The sequence below is a fragment of the Centroberyx affinis genome, unplaced genomic scaffold (genome assembly GCF_046629955.1).
Source record: "Centroberyx affinis isolate AG114_WGS23_722 - 3 ecotype Tasmania unplaced genomic scaffold, CSIRO-AGI_Caff_v1 ptg000497l_1, whole genome shotgun sequence".
NCBI lineage: Eukaryota > Metazoa > Chordata > Actinopteri > Beryciformes > Berycidae > Centroberyx > Centroberyx affinis.
This window is the reverse complement of record NW_027279150.1, coordinates 169,379-190,601: the sequence shown is the minus strand read 5'-3', so window position 1 is coordinate 190,601 and position 21,223 is coordinate 169,379. Positions and strand designations below refer to the sequence as shown.

At 41.2% G+C, this 21,223-nt stretch overlaps 1 protein-coding gene across 1 annotated transcript in view; it reads left to right on the top strand.

The window, feature by feature from the left end:
• The first annotated feature begins 277 nt into the window (after positions 1-277).
• Positions 278-21,223, top strand: part of LOC139642565 (PDZ and LIM domain protein 5-like) — a 36,019-nt gene continuing 15,073 nt past the window's right edge. Inside the window, exons 1-5 of the mRNA XM_071517446.1 lie at positions 278-391; positions 841-1,277; positions 7,565-7,737; positions 8,037-8,073; positions 21,106-21,188. Coding sequence (XP_071373547.1) covers positions 278-391; positions 841-1,277; positions 7,565-7,737; positions 8,037-8,073; positions 21,106-21,188 — 844 coding nt within the window. The remainder of the gene's footprint in view (positions 392-840; positions 1,278-7,564; positions 7,738-8,036; positions 8,074-21,105; positions 21,189-21,223) is intronic.

Sequence of the window (21,223 nt, the reverse complement as noted above, 5' to 3'; positions counted from 1 at the left end):
ATGATGACAGCAACCTCTACACTTTGGTCTCTGTGCTCAGAGCTCAAGTTCAGCCTTCATAATTCACCATAACCACTGTTTCTCTCTCAACCTCAGCAAGGTCTGAAAATTGTACAGCATGATCTTAGCAGTATAGCATGCCTCTAAGGGCATCAAAAAATATGCTTTTGAAGTGTATTTTGCCCACATCAAGTTGGCTAAAAGGCACTTAAAACTGTAATAGGAGCTATTAAATACAGATATTAAAAACAGACATTTTTTCAAATGAAATATTGAAATGAAAAAATGGTTATGGAACTATAACTCATGCTCTTTCTCTCTCCCTCTCTCCTCTCTCCTCTCTCTTTCCAGGGCCTCCAGTGTTCCTAAACCCCCTCCTGTGGCTCCCAAGGTATTGTATTGTGTTACCGAAACAACAGAATAATGAATACACTTGACTGCACAGCAAATATATATCATAAGATGTTTTGATTCAATCAAGTGCTTTGATTGCTTTGCTGAAGTTATTATGCCCTTCTGAAACGATGCCATACACACATTTTGTGTTGCATGAAAACCATGATCTTGATGTAGATTCCATAGGTGCATTTAGTTTTTTGTGATTTGAAATGCAGGTTAAAAATACTGATGCTTCCCTATTTCCAAAAATGTACTGAACACATTCATATATATTTGGATGGATTGGACTGCTTGGATTGTTTTTTTATATTCAAAATGAATTATTATAGAAGAACACATTTTTTGAAATCTTAAACAGTAACCTAAGAGGCATCAGTATAGTGTGTTGTGTTGTGATGTGTTTTTTGTGTGTATTTGCATGCTGCTTCCTCACGCCGGTAGGACGACAGATCAGACATCATAAAACCAGTGGCCCTCACCCATCCACCTCCTCCGCCCCATCCTCATCCTCACTCCTTCACCCCCCCCGCTGTCCCGTACAACAAGGCCCCCAGACCTTACGGGGGCTACGGGACGGAGAGCGACTACCCTCCTTCACGATCCCCATTTGCTGCCTCCATCCCGTCCCCATCCTCCGCCTTCACTCCTGCCTCCATCTCCCGTACCACTCCTCCTCTTCCTCCTCCTCCTCCTCCTGTCTCTTACCCGTCCTCCTCCTCCTCCTCCTCCTCCCCCCCCGGCCTCGTCGCGCCCCAGCCGTCGGTCTATAACACGCCAATCAACCTCTACTCCAATGAGAACGCGTGCGAGGTGGCCATGGGGCAGAGGCGGGGTCTGTTGGAGAGTCAGGGCGGAGCCTTGCCACTGCAGTTCAACGGGTGAGTGGCGGCCTCTCCAGCCAATCAAATGAATCGATTCCTGGCGCTTTCTCTATCTCCAACTCCGACTTGCTCTTTGACTTGTCACACTTCTACTCTTTACTCTTGTCTCTCTAGTATTGTCTTGTCTCTCTTATCTATTATTATAAAATATTCAATTAACATATATTCCATGCATCTGTTACCAATTCTCCCAGTATCATACAGTTTTAGAAATGCAAATAGGTCTTAGGCATGTTATATACGTAGCAATGCCATATGTTATGGTGAGGGCTTGCTCTCATAAGGAAGATAAGGGGGCTTGAATTGAAATTAACTGCACCGATTTCACGTTTTCAAGTCTGTTCTTTCTCATTTAATAGTAATTTAACTAATTCTATTACTATTTAATATAAAAAAGAAAGTCCGACAAAGATAGTGTCTTGCCAAGACCTATTTCAAAGTTTCTCTTTGTGACTAAGGTTTGTTTTTTCAATACAACTCATGTCCAGGCTTGCCAGTCTCTCAACTTGGCAGCGTTCAGTTGGTTGAAGGGGAAAAAGTGCTTTTTGCAGTTATGAAACATTATTGAATCAAACTCAAAGGCCTGTGCTGTTTCTGTTTTGTTTAGAGAAGAACCATTTGAAAATTGAGCAAAAATAGCTGCACTGGGTACAGTAATGAGATTCCCTGCTACAATAAGCATAACAGGGCTAGTTTTGATGTTTCTGTTTGTGAGATTTGTTTATTTAATGCAGCTCATGTTGAAGTGCAACAATCCCAACTTGGCAATGTCCAGTTGGTTAGGTAGTCTCACTGCCTTTTTGCCATTAAGACATATTATGTAGCCAAACAGAAATGCTGTTGGTTGTTTGTGTACTGTTTCAGTTAGAGAAGGCAAACTGTGCCAGTGTGGAAACACTGATATGAACTGGCAAAATGTAGCATAATTTATTGTAGGAACTGAACCAGTGGAAATCTGGACTGAGAAGCATCAACCATCAAGCACCTGGAAAATTCATAGCGTTTGAAAATTGGCTTTTCCAGTCTTGGAAAAATATGAAACATGATACATATTTTTGGCAAGTGTTGTGTTTAGTTTTGAAAATGTTTGTTTCTTTCAGCTAGTTAGTTGTTAGACGTCAAGCTTGACTCCTGGCAGATCTAGTTACCTTTTAGGGAGTAATAACCCAAATAAGAACAGGACATTCAAATCAGCTATTAAACAGTTGTGACCAAATTCTTATTGATGTTTTTTCTTGTAATAATTAAAGGTTATTGCCTGAGAAAGACCTTGTCGTTTGAAACGTTGCAATAAACTTGCTGGGAGATTAAAATCCAGTGTGTGGATATCATTCTAGTTTCTTGTAATAATGTAATATTTCAACATACAGTATATGTTAAATATTTTATTCACTAAAAATCACTAAAAATGTGTAGAAAACCAAACAGGTAAAACGGGACAATGCACAATATTCCTGGTGAGGTGGCATTGTTTTAACTTGGTTCTTTTTGCCTCATGTCCACTTTTTGTTGTGAATCCATTAAATACAATAGAGAATCCAACAGCAACAAATCGTAAATCACACTCACTGTCCCATTTACTTACGGTTGTGACTGCATGTTTCCTCTATCTCTACCTCTACCTCTATGCCATGAATCATTTATGATATTCTTGAGAAAATGTGTCTTTGCCTCTCTAAGTGGAACTGAGCTTCACTCTCTACTCAGCTGTCTGGAGAGAGCAGCACACTTCAACCATATTAGTAGTTCTTGAGTGAAAACCTCACCTCTTCTACTATGTTTGTTCTCCCTGCCTCTATCTCTCTCTTTCTTTGTCCTTCCTTCTCGTTCTGTCTATCTGTTAATTAACACTATGTTTCATTTTTCACCTGCTGTCCTCCACACCCATACTGTCTCTCTTCTTCTCTCTTTCTCTTTCCATTATCCCCACATCATCTCTTTCCTCCCCCTCTTTTCTATCTTTCTCTCTCTCTCTCTCTCTCTCTCAACCCCAACTCCCCTCTCCCAAGAGGGATAGTGGGTATATCTGATGCTATGACTAAGCTGTGTATATATAGCCTGCATGGGTAACTCGAGCTGTGTGGCACTCTCTTTGCTCCTGGAGCGCATCAGTCAGTAAGTAAGGGTTTTGGCTTTGGCTCCATTTAGATGGGGTATTCTAAATATTATACTATCTCTTCACAGACTAAATTGTAACACACCCTGGACAAGCCATCTGTTCAGTCACTGATTCATAGCTTCTTTCAGTGATCAATTACAAAACAAGGCTGTATACTTGAGTGTGTGATTTATTTTACCCAAAATACCAAATGGATTCCTCCTTCTGGGATCCATTTTCATTCATTTCTATTCATTTTCTCTTTTCTCTTTTCATTTCATCTTCATACGCAGTGCTCTTTTCCCTGGGCAACAAACTGACAAAGGTCCTGTCGGTTTCCTTTTCTGTGAAAGTCAGCAGACACCGGGGATCTGCACAATATAATCTTACACCACACACACACTTGCGTGCGTGCACATTGTGCACAGTGTACTCCCGCTCAGGACATTGCCTTCCACAAGCATCACAGATGACTTTTAATAGCATGCTCTACTTTATTGTGGCAAGATCTTGATCTGTCTTCAGTGTTTTTCTTCGCTTGCTTTCATTATATAAAATTTCCTCAGTGAATTTTCCTCTATGATTTTCCCTCACCACATTTCTTATTTGCCCAATGATAGATTGTTCAACAATTACAGCAGAAATGAAACTTTTTTTTTTATTGACTGGGTGAGTGTTCATGCAGGGGGAGTCACTAGTCAATATACTGTGGAATGGACCATATGTGTAAAGCAACCAAGTGCCATTGCTTTCAACTATGGGATGGATAATGAGAACAAAACAGAGGCCACCATCTTTTTGCACAAAGTCTATTAATGCTGACTATTATGTGCACAGTATCAAGTGAACAGATGCTTATAGGTAGAATTTCACAGTAGAGCCACAGTAGAGCTCAGCACACATATTCACTGTCACTGTTTATTAATAGGTAAAATGCACGTACAGGCTGTGTCATCAATGGTGATCTGCACTGTTGTTTAATAACTCATATTGGGAAAGGATATACCAGGACATGTTTGATATTTGAGAATTACTCCAGATCACATTTCATGTTTACTTCAGTGAGGGTCAGCCTGTCCTCACAGTGGAATGAATGAGGCAGCGATTTCTTCCAGCATCATTGAATTAATTTATTTTATTTTATTGCTCTAGTTGAGGTGCAGAATGACAATATGACAGCATGTGTTTTACCTGCTTGTGTCTTGTAAATGCATGCTGTAAATGTGAGCTGTGCGGTGTGCTTCGTTTCAGAGGGGACTTTTGTATGGAAGGTGTTTTGTTATACCACATACTGTGCTGTACTTTCTTTTTGGCTTTTTGTATGAGAATTTGTCAGTGTTCTCTATCTTTCTCTCTGTCTTTCAATCCTTATCTTTCTGCTTTGCAGACACAGGCAGCTCCTCCAGTCACAAAGTTAGTGTCTGAAGCATGTCCGGTTAAGTGTGTTTGACTGCCTGCCTTCCTTTTCGCACATCCATCTCTCTGTGCTTTTGTGTGTCTACTGTATCTCTACATCTGCATGCATTTTCCTTATTAGTATTATGCAGATGAATATTGAATAACTTATATTTTGTATGCTGTTGTATACTGCAACATCAGGAAACTACTATGCATGGATGTAGTGAACCAAAAAGAAGTCTCCAAATGGAGCTCTATTCAGTACAAAAACAGCTTCTTGAAATGAAAAATGAAAACACATCCATCTAGCAAACACAAGCAATAACAGTAACACTAGCAGCAGTTATTCAACTAATTTCTACTGTTAACTATAAAAGAAATAGAAATGAGAGATTCACCTGGTTAATGAAGTGAATGGATGACTAAGACTTTCATAAGTAGTGTTAACTGTATTCAATGGGATATTCCTGATTACATATATATGGTCCCTGATATCTCTAATAAACAATAATATTTTGCAGTTAGATGCACCTGATTTCAAGTGTACAACATGTGAGAAGGGCAGCACTGCAGCAACACCCGGCCAATTAAAGTGAATCATCTTGGCACAGGCTGTGTGTGCGTGTGTGGTACAAAATGCTGAGGCTGCATTTGTACCTCCACTGTAAATCACATATATTGACATTGAAAAGCCCTGTGATGCCACACACATATAGACCCACGAGACACATGCATTAGTAGCTCTATGACATACACACACAGGAAACGTTAATATGCACAAAATGTATGAAAACAGACACACACACACACACCGACACATGTGTGCAGTGTCGGACACATATACTCAGAAATACGTGTGGACCAGAGTCACATATAGTTGTCAACACTCCCACACCCACATAGCTGCTGCTGTGACAGGAATGTGTCGAGAGCTGTTCATAAATCAGTCAATTCACTGTGTGTCTGTGTGTGTGTGTGTGTGTGTGTGTGTGTGTGTGTGTGTGTGTGTGTGTGTGTGTGTGTGTGTATTTATAGTTGATTTATTGACAGCAACGCCTCAAAGTCTGTTAACAGTACCTTCAATGTACCTTCTGTGTGGGTGTGCATGTGTGTGTGTGTGTGTGTGTGTGTTTGTGCTAAGAGTTGAATTATTGACAGCTTATTAGCATTGGGCCTGTCAACGCCCCGTTGCCAAGGGAGACATGTATGCATGCACACAAACACACAGACGCACATTTTCACACATTTACACTGCACACTCATCAGAGAACGTACATCTCTTTCAGAAGAGAATGACATGATTTGACTACAAAGTCATATGACTAGAATATTTATCTTTTTAAACATCTCAATATTATCAATATTCTTGATATTTCAAACTGTCGAAAGTGTGGTCAGGTGGGAGGATTTGTTCTGGTGCAGAAACTCTGACAAAGCGAGCAGCACCACCATGTGGCAGAAAACAGAACTTGTTTTGAAAGCTTACTTGCCTGGTATTGATGTGATCAGATGTGTCCATGGCCATTTTGGCTCTGTGTGTTTGCATGCACCGGGAGTTTTGATCCATAACCCCTGTGAAAATATTCATATGTTCTTTCACCTATTTCCTTATCTTCTATTGTGAACATTTCCTCCACTTTTCCTTTAATTAATCCTTCATACTTCTACCTCATCTCCTTCTTCTTCTGCTTTGCCTCCCCTCTAGTGGACCTCAGAGTATTTTAAAGTAAGTCCTTTCCACACAATCACTTTTTTCTATATGACTGTTATATTGTTTTTTTATTCAGTCTATTTCTGTTTTCTTATTTCCTGTTTCTCTCTGTCATTGGCTTTCAAGGAAACCCCTGCCGCCAAGGTATCAGATTGGTTTAAACCTAGACTGCAGTAACATGTGTAACAGAATGTGGTGTGATTTTCATACCCCTTTTTTCTTTTCTGATAAGTACATGTAGTTGGTGATTGGTTGGACAACATGCTGCACTGTATTTCCACATAACCTTCATAGTGTAAACATCTAACAAGAATCTAAATCCCATTACTGTAACTAAATCATTATTCAGTAACTAATAGGAATGGGACAATATGATTGATGCGATATATGGGGTTCATGATTCAATACAACCAGTATACGATGTAATAAATAAATGTTCAATGACAACAAAGCATGACTGGGCAGAAATATGTTTATTTCTGAGCCAGAAATATAGCAATAGGATGCATTCTAGCATAGTTCGCCAGAATGTAAACTACAAATTAAAAATGTCATTACAAAGTGCAAATAATATAATTTTGATGGAGAGCTTGTGAAATTGTGACAAGCAATCTCATTTGTGATTACTACTAAAATGTAGCTAATATCGAGATTCATTTTTCTGCCCCATGATTCACATTGTCACATTTTTGTATTCTGATATATTGAATTTTAATGCATTGTCCCATCCCTAGTAACTAATGTAAATACATGTACTGTATGCCATTTAAAATCCCTGACTGAAAGTAACCTTCTCGAAAGCTAATCATGGACTTGCCTCACATCACAATCTTTTGGTGAAATTACAGCAGTAATACAGTACAATACAGCATTTAATTTAAGTCTAAAAATGTAAAATGAATCACCAGATCCCACAGAAGCTTCACTTTAGTAGCCTATATTACCTTTATAGAAGAGAGGATAGGAGGTGACATCTGTCTTAACCTGTTTGTTACTCTCATAGAAGACATACCATATTTAAAATAAGTGTCATATTTACTGATGTCTCCCATTCTGTTCTGCCCTGCTCTTCCTCAGGGTTCCCAGGAAACACGTCGTGGACACAGACATCCAGTTTTACCATGTGCCCACTCACGGCGATGCCAGCAGGAAGCGCATAATGGAGGACACAGAGGACTGGCGCCCACGCACCGGCACCACCCAGTCCAGATCCTTCAGGATTCTGGCTCAGATCACAGGCACCGAGAATCGTACGTCGCTCGTAAATAGACAGCCAGGCACACATGACAGAGACACCTAGTGATGAACATGAATTAACGACAGAACACACATGTGCACAGCATACGCCCATACACACACATACACACATACCATAACCTTAAATCATGCATATCTTTCAGGTCTAGATCAAAGGCACAAAACACCATTTACTGGCACAGACACACACGCAAAGTTGACAATCCTTTATCTCCTTTATTGTAAAGGTTACAAGCCATAGTACAGTGTGTTCAAAATGCACTGATTAATGCTCCTATTCTCTCCCATGTAGCTGTCGAAGAGGAGGCTGACATGGCCAAGAAGACAAAGTAAGTGCATGGCGATGAAAATGCTTCTCTTGTTGTGGTTGAGGCTGATATTGTGGTTCTGATAAATCCGGACATCCTATAGACAGCGCTTGTTTCCAACTGTGAGAGTAACCGCATTGTATGTGAGTAACAATACATTTCACCTGCGATATAATCTTTCCATTTCTTCTTCATGCTGTTTATTGCAATTAACCGGTCCAATTGGGTGCCTCTATCGCACAAAGGCTACATTTATGCAACAACACAAAATCTCATTCTAAATCTGTTTGGCACAGATCTGGTCTTTATGGCTTTATGGCTTAAATTACATCGATGCTACATGGGTTCTCCCTATCTAGACGACAATGAGAGGAATACATCTGAGCCATTAAAAGTCAAAAATCAGATCTTTTGTGCCTGTGTACTATATATAAATTTTTAGTATCCCCCAAAGTGAAGAAATCATATTTGACCCCTTTGACATTATTGAAGACTGATTTGAATATCCTTATGTAGGCAGTGTGAAGTGTTTCCATCTGTGTTGTCTAAGCATAACAATCGATGTGATTGTCTTCTCCTCATGGTTGCTTGTGCATTTGGTCTTGGACGTGACAGTCTTGCAGTGCTGTGTGTTATATAACCTGTAGTTGCCATGTTGTCAGTTGTGGCTGGACTGTGGTCTTGTCCCGGTGTGATGTGATCCGTTGGCTGTCCATTGCTCTTGGTGGTATGTGGCGATACATATGATCACCATGTGTCTGTGATCACTTGTGTAAACATGCAGCAGACAAATCCCGCTGACTGTGAGTGTTGACGTGTAGTCGCAGTGTGGTTTCATGACTGAATGAAATGAATCCATTATTTCAGTCCATAATGGCCGTGATTCATGGGTAACATTTTGAAGCAGTGATGATGGGCACTTTTGACACAGTGTCACAATTTTCCTGATATTCCTTACAGCCCACATCATTATCCATATTGATGTTGTCCCATCTACCCTTGTATATCCTGATGACAGCATTACTGCCCATCTCCACTGCATCAAAATGCTCCGTTTATCATCACCTTTTCGGTGGTGGAAGCAGTAATAATCCTTATCATCATCAAGCTTTTCTTGTGGCATGGCTTATATCTAATCACAAAAATTGCGGCACGTTCTTAAACCTTTCCTAAATCAATCTTTCCTCTCTCTGTTTTGGTCTCTGTTCCTCTTCCTTTCCTCTTCCTTCCCTCTCTCCTTGCTCGTATGTCCCGGCTGGCAGAGCGAACAAGCCCAGCACTCGGTTGGTGATTGGCCCTAAGTACCACGAGCTGAGAGATTGGCACCATGGAGTGTCTGCTCGCACCCTCAATGTCCAGTAGAGTGTGTATGTGTGTGTGTGTGTGTGTGTGTGTGTGTGTGTTTCTGAGTGTCTGTCTACCAGTGTATGTATACAGTGTATCAGTCTGACTCGATGGTTGTGTTTGAATTTGAATCTTGAAGGGACTGAAACATGTGGACAGATTGGAAAAAGGGAAGTAAATTAAAGAAAACTGGAGTGTGAGACTAGCAAAGGGACTGTTAGAGTGTGTGTGTTGTGCATGAGTGTATGTGTGTGTGTGTGTGTGGGCTTGTCTCTGTCACTCTATGTTCCTGTGCCCACATGGGACCGATTCAGACCTTGACTTAAGTGTTGCATAAGTCGGTTTTTACGTGCATGCCCTCCAAACAAGGTGGGTCCACCTTCACTTGGATTCTGATACATGGATTCTGACTTTTACTGAAATCCATTTGTACGCTCCTTTCCTTACATACCTGAAATTCTGCAGTATGTGTAGTGCTCCCATCAGTTTTCATGATAGACTTGGGCATGTTGCCAATTCAGTCTTTGCGCGCCGTCATCCTGGACAAGACTGAGTTAAAAGCACACTGTACTCCGAGGCAAAGCCTAAGCAGAAAGACTTGGCCCGATTTTTAACCATAACAATAAGAAGGACAAAGAAGCCAAGTTTTTGAATAAACTGGTGTGCAGGCGAAGGAACACCAAAAATCTACAGCATGCACATCAAATAGTCCTGAATAGGTCTGAATAGGTCTGCATAGGTCTGAATAGGAGGAAAGTCTGAATAGGAGAAAATCAAATGTGTGGCTTTTAATCTGCATCTTAATCCATATCTCAATCTACATTAAATCTACAGAATTTAAGCAGTCTGAATCGGGCCCTATGTATGTTTGTCTGTGTGTGTGTGTGTGTGTGTGTGTGTGTGTGTGTGTGTGTGCGAGAGTGACTGCATCCATATTAGTTTCTGCCATGATGGAGACAATACACAGGACCTGTTCCTATGGCGATGAGAAAAGGCAGGCGGCCTGCTGACAGGTGTCGACAGCATGTTATGAATCGTTCAGACTATGTTCAGTTTGAAACATGGAATGTGATGATAACACAGAAACATGCACACACACACACACACACACGCACACATACACACACACACACATATACGTACACACACACACTTGTCAATTATTGTTTCAAATCCTTTCTATTACTGTAGACACTACCTTCCTAGTCCAGATTAATAATCAGCCTGGAATACAACTTTGGATAGTTTTTTTTCTTAGGGTGTTTTTTCTTAGGGTGTACTCTCAGGTCTACCTGAGAGTACACCCTATAGTCCTACTGCTAGTTATTTATGTTTCTTCATGTTAATTTAATTGAATTCAAGGTATTTTTCTCTCTCAAATAAATTTACTACTGAGCTCTTGATACAAGGACTTACCTGTAAGTAACAGTTAAGACTTTAAAAATATCTTGCTGTTAATGGCTTGTTTACATCCATTGTATCTGTTAACATTGGAGCTAACTGACGTGTATTTTGAAATACAGTATTTTGAAATACAATGGCTTGTGAAAGATGTGAAGAGATTCCAACCCCTCAAGCAATATATGTATATATACCATAGCTGATACGCTACGCTGCTATGATATAACAATTGATGCCAGATCAGTGCTTTAAGACAACTTGAATGGTATAAGATGTAGGCAAGTAAGAACGGCTCTTTTCAGTGAGCAAGTTGTTGAGGTTTGATGGTGTGCAAAGGTGACTGTATAAATGATATATATGGTTTGTAATGCAAAAGTATTATTTTGCCAAGAGGCCCTCGCTATGTAAAATATTTCTCCCGTGCCTTTTCCATTTATTGCATAACTGTTGCTTTGTTTGCTATCATGCTGCATTTATGCTAACTTTGATTGATTGTAGTGTTGAGTTAATACATTATTATTTAAAACAACTGGCGATCTAGAGGCTGACATTTCTCTTCTATGTTTTGAGTTTGAAAAAGTATTATTCCATATTGTAGCTAATAAAGTGATGAAGCTTTTTTTCTTGTTTCCTTTTCTCTCTGTCTCTGGTGTCCTTCCTTCCTTTATCCGTTCTCTCTTTCCTTCCTTCCTACTTCCCTACCTTCCCTCCTTCCTTAGTTCCTTCACTCCTTCCTCTTCTAGTTGCCTCACTGAACCTGAGACAGACAGTGGGGAGGTCAGGTATAATCTCAGCAAAGCATTACCTTAACCTGTAACACCTTTATTTTAATCTCTTCACCTGTCACCTTGCACTGTCTCTTGACATGGTGGTCGCCTTTAGAAACATGAATTGTTGCATAAAGGTCTTGCATTTAATCACGGGAACTAACTGACCACTTCTGTTAGTGTACAAAAATGTACAACAATCTAATATGCTACTGATTGGTGATCTAATCCCAAAATTTAAATTTTATACACTGAGATTTTGATACACTGAGATTTCACATAAAATAAGTGCATTGATTGATTTTTTCACACCACCTCTGACCCCTAAAACCAAACTCCAACTTCACTTAACATTCAAAAGGCATCAAGAACTTAACATTGATTTCATCATTGTGAACCCAGTAACATTATGGTCTATTATGAATTATCTGCCAGTGATAGATCTCCAACACAGCAATCCTCTGACCGAGTAGATGTTCCAATCACAATCTGCAATGGCCTGAATGAAGCAGAGGCCACACCCACATCTGTTCACATCGACCAATCGCAGCCACAGACAGCGGGCTTGTCAGCCAATCAGGGATGGCCAGAAAAAGATGCTACAGCCACCAACTATGTCCTCATTTCCAATCCTTTACCCATCGAAATACATGGAAAGAACCATACACCTGATGACAGACTGTTACTGGCCCAATTTCTAGGGAACTATGTGTCACCTGCAGCAAATCTTCCACTAGTTGCCATACCGGCATCATATTCAAGTTCTGTTGACATGCCTTGTCAAATACAACCAACTGATTCATCTAACATGAACTATCTATTAGCTGTAATGCCAGCACCTTTAGCGAGCACTGGCTCAGCCCCAAGCCAGATACCATTATCTCATGCCTCATTTTTCAAGGCCCAAACCCCAGAAGACACTTCGCTCGGTGCCAACTTTCTACCAAGCAACACACCCCATGCCTCTCTTGGTTTGAGCCCCATTTCTACCCAGACTCCAGCATCCTACCTGCCTGTTTCTAGCTTATTACCAGCTCAAACACTGGGAGTATGCGCCTCACATGGTAGCAACCCTCTGCCAGCTCAAATCCGAGTTCCCCATGCCTCTTCCGATCCCTGCTCTGTCCAGAGTCCAGCTGCTTCAGATGCCACCTTTACAAAACCACCAAGTTCTCAACTGCCCACCATTGCAGTCAATGACAGGTACATTGATCTGGGGTTGTTGTATATAGTCTCACAGTATTATGATAATCCGACACACAGATATTGACTTTAAATATATCACAACTGCAGTATAATTTCCTCTGCTTTTAACCTTGGTCTTGCAGTTCCCCTCTGACACCACTAGAGGACAGCACAGCCTCAGAAAAGGTTGAGTCCAGTGACCGTTTGACTGGTTATGATGGCCATGAATTAGATTCTCCCGCTGCCGAGCCTTTGAAGGCAGCAGCAGCAGCTCAGTTTGACCTTTCACCTCAACACAGGTGCTGCAGCACAATTAAAACACATTTTACGTACAAAGGGAACTGTTTGGTGTCAGGTAATTTAACAGCTTCAACTGTCTCTCTGTCCTCTTAGTTCCCCAGTCCAAGTGAACGCTCATCTCTCTCATGTAGCGGCACTTCAGCACGCACTCTCTCCCAAACCAGTCAGGTACAAGGTTATGCTGTTCAAAGATTTTCACGTCATTGTTACTGTAAAAGAACTGTGTATGAATTGATTTCACCTCACCTATTAATAGGCAGGGTGCCAGCCTGTCTAGTGGAGCTGCCACCCATACAGAAAACAATTACATTTTTCAGTATTTTCTATGGAGGTGTTTAATGTCACATGGTCTTGGTGCTATTTCACAGACTCTCTGATAAGATAAATGTCTGAGGGAGATACTGCTACATATCAAACATTATAGATTCAGTCTTCCTCACTGCATTACCATATATGTTTGTGAGCTTGTATGTGTGTGTGTGTGTGTGTATGTGTGTGTGTGTGTGTGTGTGTGTGTGTGTGTAATTTGGAAACAGGAGAGAGCTCCTGTCAAGTCCTCTGGACTTCCTGCCCAGATCAGCCCCCCTCCCCCCTCCCCTCACCCCCAGTGCCCCCACACAGCCCGCACGCAACACACTCGCTGAGGCCCGTAGTCCCATGCAGGCAAGGTAAAAGGAGTGTACAAGGAACAGAGTAGTGTGTGTGTGTGTGTTCTGGTCACACTGAAAGTATCCTTCACTTCTCTTTCTATTCCATATCAACAACCTCTTGGCTCCCATGTATATCTCTCTTCACCTCTCTTCTCTTTCTTGTCTCTCCTTTCTTTATGTCTCATAATTTTACTGTTGTTTCTATCATGACTTCCCTTCCATCATCTCCCCCATCTCTTCCCTCTCTTGATATTTCCTGGTCAGTACAACCTACCAGCCTCCTAGACCTCCTGGGGGGGCGGTCTCTCAGTCCTTATTGGACGCCCTGCTCATCACTCCAATCACTCAAGCCCCGCCGCTACGTTTGAGGAAGAAGAAGAAGCGGCGTAGCGTCAGTGCGCTGCACCTGCCCAAGAACAAGAGGTAGACAGGGCCGACCTGGACAAAACTACCTCCTTCTGTAAATCTGAACATGGTCTCAATTGCTTGAGCTGTGCTTCTTGAATACCGAACTATTTTTTTTTTTTATTATTAAACTGCAATTTTGTCCAGGTCTGGTAGAAAGTGTGGCTATGATATCATTACCTAATTTATGAACTGTGTGATAAGACTCATCTACTGCACATAACAACCACTGTGATGCATGTGGCTTTAAAATAATACCACTTTTCGACAATCGCCTAACAGCATGTGCACAACTAAGCAGTAATACGTCTGTTTGGTCCTACTGCGTTTTCACTATCTCATACGCAGCTGCTGTCCAATAGATTTTAAGGGTAGACCTTGGAAAATACTGTCATATACTCTATTATATGATATACTTCTGATCAGAAAATAGCCTAATAATACATTATTATGTAGAAACAATGCTTGGAAGTATATTCATGCTTTAATGCACACTATAAACAAGGCCCTGACTCCACTGCCCATGCCATGCATAGCTGTGGCAATAGCGGTGTTTGCTCAGACCACGCCAGCACCAAAAGGCACGGTACATATGTCTCTGTGGAGACGACTCATACCAGCTATGACATTCTGTGGTCACATGTGAAACAACTTGGCAGCATCTCACAGAGATCAGTCATTGGCTAGTGGACACAAGTGTACACATTTAAAACTGTGATGTGTGAAATGTGTGTGTGTATGAGAGAGAGAGAGAGAGAGCGAGAGAGAGAGAGAAACAGAGAGAAAAAGAGTTTGAATGAATGAATGTCCGTATGGTTGTCTTTGTCGATATATGTGTGTATGTGTGCGTGTGTGTGTTTGTGAATGTGTACACACACGGATGGTATAGTGTGTGAGATTTGAATGTGATCCAACGAATATCACAGTGCGAAATTATAGACCATCTGTTGTGTGGTAGAGAGAGCTGCTGGACAGCAGTCAGCTATGTTAATGGACCATTTGTTCATTGTTCAAACAAAACCAACACGTTTATGAAATGCATAATACAAGTTCTTGTTGAAGCTACACGAGGGGTTACTTTACATATGGGAACAGTTTTGGGATTTAAATTTACTCTTCATTCCTCATTAGCCCTTAGCCATCAAACAAGAAGTCATATTATTTGGTGGAGTACCTAGATTTGAGCAAAACAGGACAAACAATAAGAGAAACACAGGAACAAGAGATATAGAGCAAAATGTAAGCTTGCACTATATTGAAGAGTAGAATGTGGAGACAGACAGACTGTATCAGACATAGAAATAGGGATGAGACAAAACAGAACAAAAACAGGTTCACTCCTTCTCTCTCTGCTCCTCCTTCCCCTCCATCCCTCCTTCTTCCCCTCCCTCCTTCATTACCCCTGCAGTTAACAAGGCTCATAGTAAGTCCAGATGGTCAGCGCTCTCACCGGCTCCTATTGAATCAAACCAGCAGGGCTCTCCATTAATCAACCAATCACAGTCTTGCAGAATACAATTAAGTTCCCCTCTAATTGGCCTTATTGGTGGAGAATATTAACGAGCTGTACTATAATTGGCTGTAATGAATGAAGGGCTGGGGAGCATCTTATTTCCTGCTCTACTTGTCACCTGTTGTTAGCCCATTATCGTAGCTAATGTGAATGAATGTTGTTAGCTTGTTCGCCTGGATAATGGGAATAGATGGACCTATAGCCTGTAATCGCACAGAGCTTTAATAGTTATCATGATAATGAGGTTTTTTCTATACAACAGGACCATTCTGCTGGATAAATTAAATCCTGGACATCAGCTTAGAGAGCTAATGCAAATATTTAGGTTTCAATCCAAGGTGTTTAGTTTAGTTAGTTAGTTAGTTAGTTAGGTAGTTAGTTTCTTACTTGCTTACGTATTTACTTAACTTAATTTAACAAATTTTACTTACTTGCTTTCTTATATATTACCTATACACTTACTTTCTTACTTAATGACTTGGTTACGTATTTACTTACTTAAACTAACTTTACTTATGTGCTTAGCACTATATTACCTATACACCTACTTTCTTACTTGATGGCTTTATTGTTTACCTCAGGCAGAAGAAAAAAATGTCTCAGGTCTTACAAATAAATAGTGTCAGCAGCAGACAGTGACTTAAATGTTAAATAGTGTTCAATGTTTAATAGTGCTGTCTGTGGCGCAGGAAAATCCATTACATCTTGACTCGTGAAAGACTGCAAGCAGGGACAGAGATGCTGCTAGTCTGTGCAAAATTGTCCTCAGTAGTTAAAATGTAAATGGGGTCTAATGAAGATGGTAATGAGATGGCGGCCAGTTAGCACTGCCGGGCTACTAATTCAGTTTTGTCTCTGGCTGCAACTATAGCAAGCTGCTGTGCCATATCCACTGGCTTCTGTCAGACACATGGTGTACACAGTGATAACCTGATAATGAGAATGAAGGTACATGTTCTGCAGTCTGACAGTCTGCTTCCTATAGAGAGTAGTTAGATTAGGCCTGCGTTAGCTATAGGCTGATTAGCTGGAATCGATGCTAACACAACAGTCCACTGGGTGCATTTATCATAATGCCTGTCGTAATAGCTTGTGAGTTTAATGTTTAACAGTGTGTCTATTAATTAGAGGCTCTCTCTAACCATTTACCCATCCAGCTGGGATTCACCTCTTCACGTGGTTTCTTTGCATTCGACAATAACATAGTCTGAAAAAAATGTGATTGTTTCTATCCTATTATTTCTCTTCTCACATCAAAGAGTGTCTTGGCATCAGTCGGCCACAGATGCGGGAGACCCTCTCCTCTCCTCTCCTGTCAATGCTGTCTATGTCTTTAGGTAAATTTAAAGAATCCTCTCCTCTCCTCTCCTCTCCTCTCCTCTCCTCTCCACTCCTCCCCTCTCCTCTCTTCTCCTCTCCTCTCCTCTCCTCTCCTGTCAATGCTGTCTATGTCTTTAGGTAAATTTAAAGAATCCTCTCCTCTCCTCTCCTCTCCTCTCCTCTCCTCTCCTCTCCTCTCCTCTCCTCTCCTCTCCTCTCCTCTCCTCTCTTCTCCTGTCAATGCTGTCAATGCTGTCTATGTCTTTAGGTAAATTTAAAGAATCCTCTCCTCTCTTCTCCTCTCCTCTCTTCTCTTCTCTTCTCTTCTCTTCTCTTCTCTTCTCTTCTCTTCTCTTCTCTTCTCTTCTCCTCTCCTCTCCTCTCCTCTCCTCTCCTCTCCTCTCTTCTCCTGTCAATGCTGTCTATGTCTTTAGGTAAATTTAAAGAATCCTCTCCTCTCCTTTCCCCTCCTCTCCTCTCCTCTCCTCTCCTCTCCTCTCCTCTCCTCTCAAGAGTCTCTGTACATTTAACCCACGTCTCACATCTACTTTTCACGGGGGTTGGGGTGATGGAGATTTTAAATGCAGTCCATTTTTCAAGTGTGACTTGGTTAAGCACTCTACACTGCAAGGAACCCCACCTTTCAGAAAGTTTGACTAAATGATTTTGGATGCAGTCATGGGTGGTAAAATGAACCAAGTGAACCCCTGCTCTGTAGGGACCATTTGATGTTATGGATGTCCTCGGTGTTCAAATGAGCAGTGTGGACATGGAATGTCACGGCAGAGGCAGGCAGGCAGCTGAGAACACAGAGCATCTACTGAGCTGCAGCCAGCACACACACAAGTGCTACATTCTTTCTCTATCTCTCTCTCTCTCTCTCTCTCTCTCTCTCCCTCTCTCTCTCTTTCTCTCTCTCTCGCTGTTTCTCTCTCTCGCTGTTTCTCTCTCTCTGTCTGTCTCTCTCCCCCCCCCCCCCCCCCCCCTCTCTCTCTCTCTCTCTCTCGCTCTGTATCTCTCTCTTTCTTTCTCTCTCACACAAAACATACAGGCACAACTCAATGTAGCCATGACAGCAGTTGCCATAACATTTGTCTCCCATGAGTCCCCTAACAACCAGGCACAGGGGGAAGACAGCAGTGATCCAACTGTTGGCATCAGCTACAACTATGCATTATGGGTGTAAAACGTCTGGGGAGAGATTGTTGGCCCACCCAAGTTCCTCAGCTGGCGCTGATGAAAACACATACACGCACACACATACACAGCAAGTTACTCATAGAGGGTTTATTCATTTTGCATCATTTTAAAAGGCAGTGGATAGGTTGAGGCCTTGGGGCCAGATTTGATTGAGGAGCAGAGATATTTTTCTCCCTTTCATCACAAATGCTGGCTCTCTGGCATCTCTCTGCATCCTGTAAGGGCAGCTGACAGACAGGAAGTAACCCAGAAAACCTGTTCCTACAAGGGAACGTTTCCCTGTACTGTAAACAAATGTACTAGGTCAAAATATCTCAATTTAACTGAAACAGGAAAACATTTGTTCTATGGAAGATTTGTGTTACTTTTAAGGAAAAAATATATAGTAGCTCAATTGTTCAGATGAACAATAGCTAAGATTAATATTTATTGCAATATAATTAAGAAAGCATGTGCTTGGCTCTTCAAGAGAATGTTTTTGCCCAATGGCGGTAAGGTTTTGCGCTATGAGTAGAGATGATGATTTTTTTTTAACAGTGTGATCGACCGATCACAGACCTGATCGCTGATTGAATGGATGCACTTTACCCAGACTATCTACTAACAACGCCACATCATGTAGAAGTGGACAGCAAGCATAAATAATATAATTCCAAAATAGCACTGTGTTTAACAGATTGCTCTTATGGCTTCATAAATAAATCATTGGTTTTATCCACACATACTAATTACATGTTATTGTGTGGTTGATGACTGATTTGCTCACTCATCTATTGTCTCATCAAAGCTGTGAAATTCAAAACACAACATCAGAAATTAACTATCAACGCCAGATGGACATGCCTACACTACTAATGCTCATTTGACCGCCTTCCTGATCCAGCAATTGAAACTTTTTTAGTTTGCCTTGTGTTTTTTGATTGGGCAGTTGAAATGGTAATTGGTCGATCAACGATGACATATTTAAAACGTTTATCGATGGATTATCGGTCAATGCACCAATAGCTAAGAGAGTAAATATTTCCCTAAGAGAGATGTGTCTCTAGGAAAATAAAATTTTCTTAGAGAAAGATAGTTTTCTGGAGAGGGAGATGTGTTGCCCAAGAAAAAAATGTGTTGCCCCAAGAGAAGGAGATCCGGGGGAAGGTTTTCCCAATGAGAGCATGTTTCGCCCAAGTAGAGAAAACTTTGCCTTATGAGGGAGTATTTTGCTCAGAGAAAAGGATGTTTTGCCCTGAAAAAAGAATGTTTTGACCTATGAGAGAACGTTTTGACCCTAGAGAGAATGTGTGGCCCTCAATAAGAATGTGTTGCCCTTATAAAGAATGTGTTGCCTTAGATCCTGGCTTTTTAAACCTTGGGTCAAGACCCAGAATAGGCCACATGGATATTGCTCCTTTGTGTTCCAGGCTGAAAAAGGTTTAAGAGCCCTTTATTTAGAGAGAATGGATATTGCCCAAAGTGCCACAGCACTGTATACTGTGTACTGAATGTGAACTGTTGATTCTAGCCTAGTGTAGGGCCACAGGCATATTTCTGGTGTGTCCTCATATGACAACAGTAATAGTACAGTATGTTCACATTAACTCATATACCAGACAGAGGCTGAATTTACCTATGCTGTGTACAGAGCAGGAAAAAAGTTAAAGAACCTCTAGTTCAGTGTGTGTCCTTAGGCTCTTGTCCCATGAGGTAATTTTCTCTCTTCCGTCATTAGAGTTGGTATTCTGGCAGCATCTGAAGTGATCACCACTGAACTTTGGAACAGGGTCTCTTAAAAATTACTCAGTCTTTGACCCAAATGAGAAATTTAGTTTTATGTATTTGGGGCCCATTAAAACGTGCTGTCAATGTTACCATGGGGACCAATGGGAGCTTGTCCCTCTGCAAACCCCATTTATTGTCCCAACCCATGAGCTTAGTAGTGTAGTCAGAGGGGGAAATGTGAAGAAATACGAAGAGAAGTGGCATCCTCTGTGTGAGCATAAATTAGTCAATGCATCTCTCTTGTTAGATTTTAGAGAAAATGTGAGGTTAACAGTGCTTACCTGTCTTCAGTATTTCTCGTTAAATATAAACAAATCATCCGCTGAATGCAGTGAGATGAATGTGGTCAGAGTTTTGTCTCCCCTCCATCACTAGTACTGCTAGTCTGGCATCTGTCTACATCTGGAATGGGCACTCCTGTTCATTACAGCATGCTATATTTCACTTCACTGTAGTCAATTAGTCTCTGTTGAGTCATTTAACCTGATATCCTGGCACTGATTTTGAAGGAGTGCGCTGTATTATTATTGTTGTGCAAACCTACGCGTCTCCTCTCCATCATTAGGCAGGTGGTCTGGACTCTGTTCTGCTGGGAAATTGGCACACTGGCAACATTTTTGTGCATACTGTAGTAAAAGGTAGGAAGTGTGCTGTAAAGTTGAGTAGTGTACTGTTTTGGCTGTAGCTGAGTACTGTGTTTTGGTTGGTACCATATTTGTCTCTGCTCTGTCAGCAGGTAGGTGGTCTGGAATTTGTCTTAATTTGACAGTAACATGAAAAATGGGAGTGTGCTATTTTTTCTTTTCTTTTGTTTTCTTTTCTTTTCTCTTTTACTGTGGTGGAGTACAACAGCCTCCTTGAAATTCCTTGGAGTATGCTCTCAAATCATGTGAGCAAAGTTATTTCGCATTAGCATCTTTGCCAAATAACAAGGAGCAACACACACACACACACACACACACACACACACACACACGCACGCACACACACACACAATCAGACCTGTTCCACTTCTATGTAAAAAGACCATTCAGTCATTTTGAAGGGATGGAAGACAAAGACAAACTGTGTGCCATATAAGCAGTACAAGTGGAGTTTATATTGTGAACAGTTTGCGGGGAGCAGAAGGGCTGCTGGGATATCTTTCTACATTATTAATTTATTTGCATATCGTTGTGCACCGTCATGTCTCTCTGAACAGTGATGAGGGAGAGGAGCCTGAACTCAACAGCCACGAGTCTGCTGCCGTCAAGACCATGATCAAAGCACCTGCAGCCACCCAGGGTAAGCTCTGTGTATGTGTATGTGTATATGTGTGT